This window comes from Bos indicus x Bos taurus, chromosome 11, assembly GCF_003369695.1.
Source record: "Bos indicus x Bos taurus breed Angus x Brahman F1 hybrid chromosome 11, Bos_hybrid_MaternalHap_v2.0, whole genome shotgun sequence".
In the NCBI taxonomy this organism is placed as follows: domain Eukaryota; kingdom Metazoa; phylum Chordata; class Mammalia; order Artiodactyla; family Bovidae; genus Bos; species Bos indicus x Bos taurus.
Genome location: NC_040086.1, coordinates 72,892,523 through 72,907,972, shown reverse-complemented (window position 1 = coordinate 72,907,972; position 15,450 = coordinate 72,892,523). Strand labels below are relative to the sequence as shown.

At 40.3% G+C, this 15,450-nt stretch overlaps 1 protein-coding gene across 4 annotated transcripts in view; it reads right to left on the bottom strand.

The window, feature by feature from the left end:
* Window positions 1-3,249: 3,249 nt before the first annotated feature.
* Window positions 3,250-15,450, bottom strand: part of ASXL2 (ASXL transcriptional regulator 2) — a 44,154-nt gene continuing 31,953 nt past the window's right edge. For 2 of the 4 annotated variants that reach the window (XM_027555891.1, XM_027555890.1), the window contains exon 9: window positions 8,971-14,002. In XM_027555891.1, coding sequence (XP_027411692.1) covers window positions 11,525-14,002 — 2,478 coding nt within the window. In that variant the 3' untranslated portion in view covers window positions 8,971-11,524. Of the gene's footprint in view, window positions 14,003-15,450 lie in introns of all 4 variants that reach the window. The other 2 variants (XM_027555892.1, XM_027555889.1) reach the window with 2 other exon arrangements.

The window sequence follows — 15,450 nt, the reverse complement described above, 5'->3', positions numbered from 1 at the left end:
GCAACCACAATTCTACTTTGTAGGAGTTTTGACTATTCTATTCCACCTCATATAAATGGAATCCCACAGTATTTGTCCTTTTATGTCTGGCTTATTTAACTTAGCATAATGTCCTCAAGGCTCATCCATGTTGTAGTATGTGTCAGGATTTCATTCCTTTTTTAAGACTGAATAATATCCCATCATATGTATATGCTACATTAGATATTCATTCATTTGAGTCATTCCAACTTTTAGCTACTGTGAATAATGTTGCTTTGAACATTAGTTTACAAATACCTGTTTCTGCCTTTATTTCTTTTTGGTGTACATTCAGAAATTGCTGGACCATTGGGTACTTCCATTTATTTTTTTGAGAAAAATTTTTTTCCATAGTTGGTTTACCTATTTATATTTCCACCACCAATGCACAAGGATTCAATTTTTCTATATTCTTGCCAACAGTTTTACTTTTTGACAGTACATATATCCTTGTACGTGTGAAGTTGTATCTCATTGTAGTTTTGACTTGTATTTCCTTAGTGATTAGTGAGGTTGAGCACATTTTCATTTGCTTCTTGGCTACGTGTACATTTTTTGGAGACCTGTTGTACAGAAGACAGGGATCAAGACCATCCCCATGGAAAAGAAATGCAAAAAAGCAAAATGGCTGTCTGGGGAGGCCTTACAAATAGCTGTGACAAGAAGAAAAGCAAAAAGCAAAGGAGAAAAGGAAAGATATAAACATCTGAATGCAGAGTTTCAAGGAATAGCAAGGAGAGATAAGAAAGCCTTCCTCAGCGATCAATGTAAAGAAATAGAGGAAAACAACAGAATGGGAAAGACTAGAGATCTCTTCAAGAAAATTAGAGATACCAAGGGAACATTTCATGCAAAGATGGGCTCGATAAAGGACAAAAATGGTATGGGCCTAACAGAAGCAGAAGATATTAAGAAGAGATGGCAAGAATACACAAAAGAACTGTACAAAAAAGATCTTCACGACCAAGATAATTACGATGGTGTGATCACTCACCTAGGGCCAGACATCCTGGAATGTGAAGTCAAGTGGGCCTTAGAAAGCATCACTATGAACAAAGCTAGTGGAGATGATGGAATTCAGTTGAGCTATTTCAAATCCTGAAAGATGATGCTGTGAAAGTGCTGCACTCAATATGCCAGCAAATTTGGAAAACTCAGCAGTGGCCACAGGACTGTAAAGGTCAGTTTTCATTCCAATCCCAAAGGCAATGCCAAAGAATGCTCAAACTACCACACAATTGCACTCATCTCACACACTAGTCAAGTAATGCTCAAAACTCTCCAAGCCAGGCTTAAGCAATATGTGAACCGTGAACTTTCAGGTGTTCAAGCTGGTTTTAGAAAAGGCAGAGGAACCGGAGATCAAATTGCCAACATCCACTGGATCATGGAAAAAGCAAGAGAGTTCCAGAAAAACATCTATTTCTGCTTTATTGACTATGCCAAAGCCTTTTGGACCACAATAAACTGGAAAATTCTTCAAGAGATGGGAATACCAGACCACCTGACCTGCCTCTTGAGAAACCTGTATGCAAGTCAGGAAGCAACAGTTAGGACTGGACATGGAACAACAGACTGGTTCCAAATAGGAAAAGGAGTACGCCAAGGCTGTATATTGCCACCCTGTTTATTTAAGTTATATGCAGAGTACATCATGAGAAACGCTGGGCTGGATGAAGCACAAGCTGGAGTCAAGACTGTTGGGAGAAATATCAATAACCTCAGATATGCAGATGACACCATCCTTATGGCAGAAAGTGAAGAGGAACTCAAAAGCCTCTTGATGAAAGTGAAAGAGGAGAGTGAAAATGTTGGCTTAAAGCTCAACATTCAGAAAACGAAGATCATGGCATCTGGTCCCATCACTTCATGGGAAATAGATGGGGAAACAGTGGAAACAGTGTCAGACTTTATTTTTTGGGTCTCCAAAATCACTGCTGATGGTAATTGCAGCCATGAAATTAAAAGACACTTACTCCTTGGAAGGAAAGTTATGACCAACCTAGATAGCATATTCAAAAGCAGAGACGTTACTTTGCCAACAAAGGTCTGTCTAGTCAAGGCTATGGTTTTTCCAGTGGTCATGTATGGATGTGAGAGTTGGACTGTGAAGAAAGCTGAGCGCCGAAGAATTGATGCTTTTGCACTGTAGTGTTGGAGAAGACTCTTGAGAGTCCCTTGGACTGCAAGGAGATCCAACCAGTCCATCCTAAAGGAGATCAGCCTTGGGGGTTCATTGGAAGGACTGATGCTAAAGCTGAAACTCCAATATTTTGGCCACCTCATGCAAAGAGTTGACTCATTGGAAAAGACCCTGATGCTGGGAGGGATTGGGGGCAGGAGGAGAAGGGACGACAGAGGATGAGATGGCTGGATGGTATCACCGACTCAATGGACGTGAGTTTGAGTGAACTCCAGGAGTTGGTGACGGATAGGGAGCCCTGGCGTGCTGCGATTCATGGGGTCGCAGTAGGACACAACTGAGCGACTGAACTGAACTGATACAAGTCCTTTACTCGAGTCCTTTATTCAAGTACTTTTTAAATTGATTATGTTTTGGAATTTCTTATATACTCTGAATATTGACTTAATATGATTTGTTAATATTTTCTCCCATTCTGTGGGCTGTCTTCTCACTGTTGATAATGCCCTTTGATTCACGTTTTTAATTTTTAATGAAACCCAATTTATCTTTTTTCACCTGTGCTTTTGGCATCCTATCCAAGAAATCATTGTCAAATCCAATTATGATTTTTCTTGTTTTTTTTTTTTTGAAGTTTTAGCTATGTTTAGGTCTTTCATTCATTTAAGTTTTTATGTATAATGTAGAGGAAAGGTCCGATTTTATTTTCTTGCACATGGATATCAAATTTCCCAACATTTACTGAAAGATTGCCCTTTCTCATTGATTTGTCTTGGCACCATTATAAAAAATTACTTGACCACATATTTGAAGGTTCATTTCTGGGCTCTCTATTCCATTTGTTCCCATTTCTGTCATTATGCCAATACCACTGTATCTTTGTAATATGGGTTTCCTTTTAATTTTTGAAATACATTCACTCTTTATGGCTCATGTTGAGTTCTCTGCCTGGCACTCTCTGTAGTACCCAAATTTAGCTAGGACCCAGGAACAACTGTGCAGTCAGGTAGAGGGGAAGGGGAAACAAACAGCTGAGTCATTCAGTATGGTGTCTGGTTTCTTTGGAAAAGAAAAGGCACAGTCACTAGAGTAAAACTGTATGCCTTTATTCAACATAAAATGAGTCATTAAGATAAAATACAGTTTGCCCATGTGCAGAAACAATACTATACATTCAATCCTGAAGGTAGTTTTATACGACCAATAAGAGAAACAGTCTAAAAGTAGGAAGAATAAAGATAAGAGTGAGGAGGAACTAAAAGGCAGGGCTTTATCTGTCAAGGTGCTAAGGCCTATGCGTACAAAAATTTTAAAGTAAGACCAGCTAAGGTCATTTCTTCTATTCTGATTTCTCTTGGTGCTGGTGAAAGTCTTAGGGTATGATGCAATGAGTCACAGAATTAATATGGGTTTAAAAAAAATAGGTCATAGCACTTATGGTTAAGTTTTTAATTTCTAGAGTTTCATTTATCATGTACTCTAGATCTTTCATGGGTTCTAAAAATTTCATAACAAACTTTCTAATAACAAACTTGCTCTTCAATAAGTTTATTATCAGAGTAAAGCTGTCAGGTCCTTTTCAGCACAGATTCTGTCTCTGTATACAACGAACAGAAAACCAATTTTGAGACTCTTAAGTTTCATTAATTTAAAGCTTGTTCAGAATGGTTACATATGGGTTCAGCTGGGTTCCTTTCAAACCACTGTCTGAAAACTTAAAATGAAAACAATGGCTGACATGGAGTTCAAGTCCAACTCCAGTGTTTCTAAGCTCTGAAAACATTAGACACTGGTTTTTTAAAAGAATTGACCCAAGAAATATAAGATTTTACATACCACACTTTCCATAGGAAGGACATAGACTGTGTGTATAGTAATAGTTCTAAAGTATCTTCAGGTATTTTAATAGCATTTAGTGCATTGCTTTCTTATTGGGTTAATCTGAATATTAAATATTTACAAAGAGGATCCAAGTGCTCTAATTGGTTTAATATAGAATTTGTCTGAACCAATGTCTGCATCACTTAGCCACAGGTGCACAACCTTAAATGCTGAGCAGTGGCAAAAGCTGTCACTAGATAATATGGTTCAATAGAAAACCATCACTTAGCCCACAAAATGCCTCACATCAAATTCCATGTTCCACTCATGGCAATTCAGTACATTATTAGGAATCCAAAACCTTAAAAAAGTTTCAGTAAAAGGATAAAAATAATTTTAAGTTTTATTAAGTCCAATCTTGGGTTTATCTTTCTTCTTCCCTAGGCACTCACTAAGCTTTGCAGCCAAGATGAAAATCAGGATTTTCCCTTCAGTTTCTTTTGAGCTTGAAGAACCAGGAAAGCTCAATTTGCAGTTATTCTTCATGAGTGCCGGTTATCTAGCCACAGCCCACCTCAACAGCTCATCAGCTCTCTCTTCCAAGTTTAGTCTGTGACAAGGAAATCTTGGTAGGCATGCCCTTTTTAGGTTAAGACTGAGAGATACACAGTGGTACAGAGATTCCTTAGCTTATACAGTCCTTATAAAAGGAACCCAATCTTCTGTTTAAGGTCATGAAGTATAAGGAAAATACAGGGTATCTAACCTCTTACTTCCTGGAGAGACTTGAGACTGTATTACATGGTGGATACACCTAATACCTTTTTGACTGAAAGGTGAACATGGATATTTTGGAATACAGAAATTCAAGCTTCAAACCCATAATCCAGGTAAACAAAGTCTAAAGATAAGCACTGAGAAAATAAATCTATCCTTTTAAAATCTTTCTACTGGAAAGTCATAAAGAATTAGGATTTAGGCCACTTTATAAGGGCAAGTGTCCTGCTGAAGCCTCTTTTAATTCAAGTTCTGTGTAGAAAGGGGGTGGAAAAAGTCAATTCTACAATACTAGAATGAAAAGAACATTAATTTTATCCATAATGGAGGGGGAAAGGGGATGAAAATATCTTAAGTTTTAAATGAATACACTTCCTTCTCACCAGTCTACAAGATGGAAATCAAACTCTTTTATTTCCTTTAGCTTATTTTGACAGGAAAGCTGATTTACCAAACTGTTAGTTGAGTAAGTTGAAAATAAGAAGTATCTTTACTGACATACTGAACAGAATGACTTTCTCAATCTTGGTATTACCAAGAGATTTCTTGAAATTTCTATTAATCTCTAGATCTTCAAATGATAGTTGTCAAAGGAGGTAAATTTTATCAACCTGGCTCACTTACACACTGAATTCTCATGTAGGGGCAATGCCCCTTTTCTTTCTTCCTGTTTTGCCACTGTGCTTTGCTCAGTGCCTCAAAGACCTCTATTTCATAGTTCATTTACTCTTATTAAATTTCATATATTACTCCTTGAGCTCTGAACTAGACACATGCTATATGGTTACTCCTTTAGGAAAGCCTTTTACATGACTGCTTTTACCTTTGCTTAACTAGAACTTTAGCACAGTGCTTCGCACACAGGTGTTCAGAAGATACTCGAACATCATGATTTATGTACACAAACAACTAGAAAACTGTGAAATTTGACTTGTGGAGACCACTCTTGGTTAACTAGTGGTAAAAAGCAATGAACACAGGTTTCTAAGACTCTGTGATGTAAATAAAGGAAAGCTGGGGATCCAATTTGAAGCTGTGTTCTGGTGTACTGCTTTCTCAGTCAACTGCAGTCCTGTGATGTAAATAAAGGAAAGCTGGGGATCCAATTTGAAGCTGTGTTCTGGTGTATTGCTTTCTCAGTCAACTGCAGTCCTTGAGGTCCTATGTCACTACCTGAATATGAATTTTACTTCCCGTGAGGTAGGTAGGAATAACACTAACTATGCATTAGAAATTGGGGGGGGGGGGGGCGGAGGGGCATGGCAATTTTTATAAATGGTTATCATGAATTGGTTCACACACTTGGAAATATTTCACCTTCATTCTTATCTACCAAATATGGGAATTATGAGGCAGCACATGTTCCCTGAGAATTTTTTCCTTTAGAAATAGTGTTTTTTCAGCATAAGATTTAGTGCTGTTCTCTTAGGCGTCTATTTCAACATGTTTGGGCAACCCTATGTATGAGTTTCCAATTTTTTTTAAAATAATAAGGCTATTAGGAGAACATTCTCAGGACTTCCCTGGTGATCCAGTGGTTAAGACTCTGCACCCTGAATGCAGGGAGCATGCGCTTTATTCCTGGTCGGGAAGGTAAGTATGCCCAAAGCGGCATACTCCTTTAAGTATTTTATGTATCTTAATTTCCAAAAATTGCAATTTTTCACCACAGCATTTATGGGGAGAACTAGTAAACTACAATTAAGTGTTTCATAGGTCATTAAGATATATTCTTCAAACTCTGACCTTACTTCCTTTCAGGTCACCAATAAAGCTATATATTATTCATTTTTAAAGAATGGGCTATATATCTTTATTTCCAACGACTGACTAGGTATCCTCCTGCTCCTCAGTCATATCCTAGAACTTAGTATTTACAATCTCAAAATGACTTCTGGAGAGCAGGACTCCAGGTTATCTCTAGGTATGTGGTTAACCTCCCCTCTAATATTTGGCTCAGTCCTCATTTCCATAAACATATTTCTTGGCATTAGGAAGAGCAACATTCAAGTTTTCTTAGCCCTTCTTTCTCCAGATCAATTGGAAAAGACATGAAACTGGCTATGAAATTCACTTCTCAAAGAAGGAAAACAATGATTTCTATTATCTTCACAAGATTATTTCTTCATGTAAACCCTATGGCTTGAAGGTGGTAGCAGAGAATGTTAATGAATTATTACCACTGTGGAAAAACAAAAACCTACTTCCCCCTTTACAGGTCTTTTCTTACCATTCTTTGTCTTAGAAGCATACTACATAAAAAAGAATGCACTGTGTTTCGACTTTCCCAGCAGTAGGTGGTTAGGAGAGAAAACAAATTCAAGGGTGAGAGCACAGAGACAGACAGACTGGGAGGACTTAACGTTTAGTAATTCACTAGAGTTCTGAAAGAAACACACTACCCTGATTTATCACAAATTTCTCACTTGACTCTCTTCTGTGCAGTCTGTTGGTAATCTTCCAATAGTAGTATAAGGCAACACCTGAGGGCCCTCACCCACACCACGTTCACATGGATGTCAGACCTCAAGATGCATCAAAAACTCCACGGGTGTTCATTTTCACTTTAATTATCTTTTACTTAATAATAAAATGAAAAATAAGAATATATGAATACATACAATCTATATACATATATTTATTGCAAATACTTAAAATTCTCATGTAAAATGATTTTTCTATACTTGTGAAAAAATATGTTTTTAAATGGTGTTGACACCAACTTCTCTGTACATACCCTCAATTCCAATGTTAACAATTCCTTTAAAAAGGCAAGACACAAAAGTTTAGCATTTACCAAACCAGTCTCTACAAACCTTTAAGCCAGAAGGAAAAAAAATAGCTTGTGGTAAATAAGTCAATTTTCTTTTAAAATAAAAAATAAACTCCAAAACTTCCCCTTATTGCATTTTTTTTTTGGGGAAATAATCTGAGTATCTTTGAGTAACTTTCTTCGAAATAATTTGTGCCTTAACAGTGAGGTCCTACATTAAACATACCTTATATGAGAAATTCAAAGTCTTCCACTGTCACTTTTTACATAGATATTAAAATATATATTACTTAAAATATATTACTGGAAAGCTATTTTTTTAAATTGATCTTTAATAGTTGTATCAAATGTAAAGCATTAAAAAAAATAAAGTAACCAAGAATCTATGAAGCTCTTCAACTTTAGGAACTGTTTTACCTATTGTTCTCGAAATTTCAATAGGTTACGTAGGTATTGAAACACGGTAGGAAAGATCCCTGCTTATTACCATATTTCTCAGAGTCTCTTTGGACTATTCTACGAATTGAGCTGAAAGCTACCCTTGGCCAAGTTTTTTTTTTTTTTACTTAGCATATTGTTGTAATGAAATAGGGAGACTTCTCTCCTTGCTGTGAATTGAAATCCCTAGGTCACAGAGAAAACCCTAGTACTGCTTACTGACAGAGCTCTAAACAGTGATGTCATGACCAGAGAAGACCCCCTCATTTTAACAAATAATTTCACCCAAGAGGCCTTCAGGACTCTTAGGTGAAGAAAGGCAGTAAGAAATCAGGATGGTAAACTACCCGATTATGAATGAGTTTATGCCTTCACCCGGAAGGCAGTAAGGTCTTCTTCTGTTTAAATTTGTGATATCTACACTGTGTGCCTTCCCAGCCCATATAAGTATGCTTCCCCGCCGCAAGAAAAATGTCCTGTCTGCCAGGTCCAATATTTAAAAAATGTTACATGGGGTACTACAGACAGCTTCAGTATCTTCAACATGGGTTATTATGTAGGGCAAACAACTTCAGGTTATTTGGCTTTTTGTTTAATAGGAGGAAGAATTTTAATAAAAAAATCTTTAAGATTCAGGGAGCCTTCTCTACTAGACAACTTAAGAATATTCGTCAGTGAGAATGAGATGATAGATACATCATTAATGCCATCTCCCCAAGGTGACCCACCAAAGTGGAAGGTTATCTGAAGGCAGAGAAGATACCCTGGAGGCATCAGCATCAGGCAGAATGCCTGACTAGTCTCTGGAAATAGTGCAACTTAATACCATAAAAATAAGCTGAGCAGCTTATTAGACACATTCCAGACTGAACTGAAAGGTAAAGTAACTGAAAACCTAAGATTAAAAACTGCTTGAAAGGTACTGGGATATGATATTCTAGTAATTTAAAGATTTTCTTGTTCCTACTGCTTCGTTTTTGAAACAGCCAGATTCTACTTTTTGTTCTTTCAGCTCAGTCAGCATTGTAAGATGACCTTCTACCTGACACCACTGTTTTGAAACAAACTGATAAACAGACTGCATTCAATTTTGTACCAATCTAACAGAATCTATTTTCTCATTTAGCCAAGATTGAGGCAGTACACTTAGCTGATGATTACTATTTTATTAGCTGGGGATTATTTGTAAAGAGAATCTGGTGAACGGTACTGCTTAGGGCCTCTCTTCAAGGGCCTGGGTCAAGATGAATAGGCACGATATGGTTTGCTCTCTAAATGGACCTGAAAATCCCTGATGCCTTTCCTCCTTTCCTGGTTAGTCTGTCCATCCTTTGATGAAGAGAACCATGGAGGAGAGACTATGGTAGGAAAGGCGTGAAGAAAAAAAATCCAAATTGATTGTTACAAGTTCACCGTAGGGTCAGTTCTCAAACAGTCAACCACTGCAGGCAGGCAGGCTATCCCTCAGTCCTGCCACTAAAGTGGGTAGTGAGAAAGCTGGGAATAGAGAGTTTTAACTATCATCAGGTCTTTTAAACACCCCTTGGGATTACCCAGGGCACTGACAATTTGAGAACAGAACCATGGTTTTTGATTTCTACTGGTTACTGGCTGGAGAACTTGCTCCTTATCCCTGGATCCTTGCAGATTTCTTATCTGTTAGCTATGTGTGTGCTGGAATAAAAAGGGAAGTTAGAAGAACATTAAATTGTCTTGGCTGAAATAGAACACAGATACTAATCTTCTATTTGCTTTGAACCATAAAAAACTCAGAAACAAACAAACAAAAAACAGAAGTAAATAGTTTCTTGTGGGGTTTTAAAGTACTGAGTGTATGTGTAATTTGAGAGGTGAGATAGGGAGGGGTGGGTAGTACAATGGGGGCAAAGCTAAGATTATTACTGTCTACTTTCCCCTATTTGGAATGTGACTTCATTAAGGAGTTTAAGCTGTTCTGCATTTTGTATATATCACATCCTGAATATTAAGCACGATGACTGTGCTAGGTGGCACAGATACATGTCCTTTACACACATGAAATCAGGAGATTTGAAATCAATATGCAAACGATGCACACTGACAATCCCCAACTTTTTAATACCAAATTCTGATAAATTGTATATTTATTTTCATGTTCTTTAACCATGACTTAAACACATGTATTCAAAAATTCTTCATTTACGAGAGACAGGATTCAACAAAAAGGAAACAAAAAAAAAGAACAAACAAAAATTTGGAGCTGATTTCTCTTCCTTTCTAGACGTTCCCTTAGTCATTCACTAAAGACCCTTTATATTAGAAACTTCTAATGTGTAGACAGCAGTAATCCAAAACAGGGGACATGTTTTCCAAAATAGGAGAATAGGAAAAAGTGTCTGACTTTTACAATGTGTATGCCACACATATATGTTCAAAGTAATATAATTAAGATGATTTCCATGCTCCTCAAATGCCTGGAGGTCAAAACAGATAAAGCAGCATGGGGCAAATGTGGTTTAATGAGTTTTTCTACCTGTAGATACAGCTGACTGTAGAACATTAGGTAACAGGCTGGAGAGAATAGGGGGAGAGAGAGGGGCTACTTTGTTTCTAGTGTTAAAACTGTCTTCCAAAGTTCCTTAAATTCAGTTCAAAAATTTCTGCACCTTAACTCCGCTTACCCAACAAAACACCCTATCACTGACACTTCTCTGTTAATTTTCTACTAGTATTTCAAACTTGTTTGTAAGCTCCCATGAATGACTGAATCCTCAGAGATTATTGCTGGAATCACTGCCCTGCACAGGGGATGGTGACCTGAGGGGTCTAGTGAGGCAACTCTCTCTTCAGGGCAAGAAGTGGGAGTAGGGAATGGCAGGGCCTCACAGACCGCAAGCAGAATGCCTGGCAACAGGACTGGGCTGTGGAAACCAAGAACCAACGCAGAACTTTCAGAGTCAGAAACACTAACTATGAAATTAATGCCTTATCAAAAATAACAACTGGAGCAGGTTCCACCTAGGTAAAGGGAGTGAGTAAACCCTCAATCTAAATTCTGCAAAGGCTTAAGAATCTATATGTAAAGCCTGCAGTCAGACTGTCAAGACATAATCAACATGAACAGTCATTTCCTCAGACCATTCCTCCACTCCTTCCTTTTCCTAGCCTCTTAGGAAAGGGCAGAAGGGAAATCACTGCCTTTTACCAGGTGTGGCATTAAACTTTTCAGTCACATGAAGTGGAACAGCAATCTGAAGTCAAAGTAATACATCATTACCTAAACACCTGGAAAAATGTTAAAACAAGATGTGACATATTTACATGATTTTGTAAGTGCAAACTTGTCACAAATTCACAAAGTCTTGCTTGACTTGGACTTACTATACAAGGTGCTCTTTTTCTAAAATGTAAGATCTGTACTCTGTGTTCCTGATTAAGCAACACTTGTCTCTTAAGACAACTGAAACTGAAACCTAGTTTATTTCTATGATTCCAAAAGAACGGCAAAAACCACATCTGTCAACCCTTCCCCATTCCTGTCTCCTTTACAGAGAGCTCTCCTTCTGATCTCATTACCGAACAACAAGGCAGGAGACACAGAGTTTGGAGGGGCCAATGCAATCGTCGTGGCAGAAGGCTCCGCAGCCCTTGCACATGATCATGGCTTTCAACCGGCAGTAACACTTGGAAGGAGTGTCCTCTACGCTGCTCTCCTCAGGGAAGGCCTGAACAGGAATGGTCTGGCCGCGGCTGCCGGCATTCACGGCCTGGCTGGCAGGGATGGCTGTGACAGTCACTGAAAAGGACATGACATCACCAACATTGCTAGACACCTGACTACAGTCGGGCATCCCCGGGACAGAGGAGTTATGGTCCATGTCTGATGAGGTGGAGACGTTGATCATGCCTCTGTAGCTTGGCCCGATCTGTGTGGGGCTCCCGTACAGCTTTGGGGTTTGCAGTGGTGGGAGGAGGAGAGATTGATGGGTAGGACTGTCTGCAGGCAGAGGAAGAGACGTAGAATTGAAAAGCTCTGGGCTGCTCCGCATGGTCTTACCTCTCACTGCATGAGCCATCTGCTTCTGTGCTGCCTGAATAAAATCTCTGGCTAGGGTCTTCTCGTCAAAGGTTTGGCCTCGAGTGAACAGGTAATTCTCCTTACTTAAAGGGGTTTGCTCAGGCACTGGTGTCTCTGCCTTCACATTCTTTTTAGCGGAACAGTCACTGGTGGACAGGGTTTCTCTACTGTGGGGTCCTAAACTTGCATCACACTTGCCAGAACTCTGAGAAGCCTGTGGCTCCTCCTTTACCGGGACAGATTCTTGCTCATCACCAGTACTTTCCTCGTCAGTATCATCTTCCTTCCCGCTGCTACTATCTCCTGCTGCATTTTTACAGTCTGTGTATCCCATTTTCAAGGCCTCAGTGGGGCTACTCAGACAAAATCGGTCTTCGGGGTTCACAGAATGGGTCCTCCTAAAGCTCTCTGTACCCCGGCCATAGGTGGAAATATTAAGTAAGTAGTGACCTGCCATCGCAGGCTTGGATGTCCTTCTGCCAGCAAAACCTAGCATGAACCTCTGGCTTGTGGAAATGTCCTCTAACGGGAAACCTGAGTGAGTAAAGTTGAACTGTGAGGGCTGCACAAATGAGAGAATGTTCTGCCTCCGAACCCTCTGGCTGAGAGTCTGAAGAATCTGATCTTGGGTGGCCTTACTGAGTCCTTCTTGGTACTGGTGTGTGTCAATGCCAGAGTCCCTTAGATCCTTACCTGAAAAGAGCTGCAGGGGTCTTGGAACCTGGGGGAGCTGCTTACTTTGCAAAGTTTTACCCAGGTGCTGTGCAGCTGGATGGGACTGTCTCTCATGAACTTCCTCTCTGGTGCTGTTCTCTGTCACGCTGGTACCTATGAGTGCTCCTACTCCCTTCTCCTCTTTTGTAGTGAGTGGAACAGTTTTCATTTCAACTTTGGTAAGAGGTTTAGGCAGAATTTGCTCCATGGGAACATCTTTGCCCTGCAGCAGCTGAGTTACCAAAGGATTATTAGCAGGGATACTAGAGCTTGGCCTTGAAATGGGTCCATTCATATGTGAAGAAGTTCCCGGAGTTTTAAGGCTAGAGGCTGCCGGCAAAGTGCTCAAGGATGGAGCTGATCCAGTAGGCGTTGTGGTTACGCTGACCTGCGGCACAGGGAGCTTCTCTAAAGTGGCTGTTGTTAACAGAGATGTTAAAGGGGAGGCAGTTGTATCCACTGAGGCGCTAGCACTTATCTCTGCTGAGGCCGGAGGATTGGGGGCATTCTTACTAGAACCTGCTTTAGGCTCCACTGCGCCAGCAGCTGCAAAATGAACAGGCGAGGCACCCATGATCAGAGCAGGATCTGCTGGAGCTGGAGGTGCTTTCTCCTGCCTACCATTACTGGGCCCTTGGGGTTGGCTGAGAGAGGCCACCGTGCCTGTTACCCTGGGGGGATTTAGTTTTTCATTACTTAATTTTCCTAAAGCTGGCGGGAGTGCATGAATGTGGGCTGGGGAGGGGACACCTGCACATGCTCCACCGACGGCAGATGCGGGAGGCACTGAGGGGGTTTGCTGTAGTTGTGCTCCAGGGCCACTAAGAGGCTGTGGCTGGCCTGCGGTCCTGGTCTCAGACTGGGGCTGAGTGTCTGGCCCAGCGGGTAAAAGCTCTCTCGTACCTCCCCTGCTTCCAGTTCCTGCCAGTTCCAGTGCGGGGCCCTTGCTGGGCTCACTGACTTTGTCTGAGTCAGGATCCCCTCCTCTAGCAGTTCTCCTTTCACCCCCCTCCCCTGGACCCTGTCCACCGCCTGGGCCAGGTCCTGGAATGGTCCCTCCAACTGAGGCGGCAGCAGCGGCTGCGGCGGCGGCGGCGGCGGCAGCCCTCTGTGCTTTGACAAGCTGGGCTTTTGCTTTGATGTCTGCAAGGGTTCTGGCTCCTGTTCTGTTAGGACTAGTGATGGAGATTGGAAAACGAGCCCTGGGAGAGACCTGCGATGTAGGAAACGGCATGGGAGAGATTCTGGAGACCGGGATCTGAAAGAATTAAGGGGAAAAAAAACAACAGAGCTTAGCTTTCTTTTATGAGAGTAACAAAACTTAATTAACACAAATTCTGAGAATAGGGTGAACACTATCACAAGGACGGGAGGCCTGTGGCTAAGAGACCAATCCATGGAGACAGCCACACAGGTCCGTCTCTAGGGTCTTTTCACCCCCTCTACTGGTGCCAAAGACTCTCCTCTGTTGACATTCACTCCCACCCAGTCACAAAGCTCTTTTCTCAACACAATTCTGTCTTAATGTCACTACTACTCACAACAGCTGATCATTTAAGATACAGACCTGTCTATGATATCTGTATTTTAAAATATGCGTAAAAGCAAGAAAAAAGAAACAGAAAAAATAAAGTAGCACACTATTGTTGCTGTTTAGCCATGAAGTCATGTCCATCTCTTTGCAACCCCATGGACTGCAGCCCACCAGGCTCCTCTGTCCATGGGATTTCCCAGGCAAGAATACTGGAGTAGGTCGCCATTTTCTTCTCCAGGGGGGTCTTCCCAATCCTGGGATCAAATCTGTGTCCCCATTTGCAGGAGGATTCTTTACCACTGAGCCACCTGGGAAGCCTGTCTTTCATTTCTTGGCTTTACACGAGGTCCAGGGAAAATTTCTTGTTCTCTTTTACACACTCACACATGTACAGCTAAGCATACAGGCTGAATTATCTCAAATTACAGAGGCCTCTGGATAGCACCAGAAGAAAGACCATGTGTAACCCACCCCACCCACTCAAGAGGGAGTACGTACATATTGTCTATACTGTGAACCGAAGTCATTCTCACCGCCTGCTGGCATTATATTTATTTGTGGAGCTTTACAAAAATTTATGTGCTCTAAGTCCTATCCCTAAAATTAAACATGAGAACTCCCAAAGAAAAAATGCATTTCTAAAAACCTTGTGAGGAGATTCTGAATGTTAGGTCTGAAACCACTGATTTTCATATCATAAAATATATTTGAAAAGACTCTGACTTCTGTTCAAAACAACACTTTGAAATCTATTGGAATGCATCAGAATGCACCAATCTTAAACCTTCTAATAGTTGGTAAAGTTAAAAACAGAAAATAATGGTTACAGATGTTCTAGGGCATTTAACTAAAAAAATTAAGCCACAGAGCCCAAAGATAATGCATCTTTCTGGAACTCCTTAATTGAGAATAATAAAGTCACTAAGGATTTTGCATTACTGGCAATACTCATTTCTGAAAAGGTCAGCAGTCCTGAAAAATTCTCTCTCATTCAGAAGTTAGACCTATGGGATTATGTAACACTTGTCATAAAGCCCATATATTTCTCATCTGGAGATATACTGAACCTCTATCTCAAAGTTCCATCTATTTTACATCCAACTGCACACAGTATTTTATAAGCTGCCCAGAGTAAAGTCATTATTACCCCTTAGTAATACCATCTGGAACAG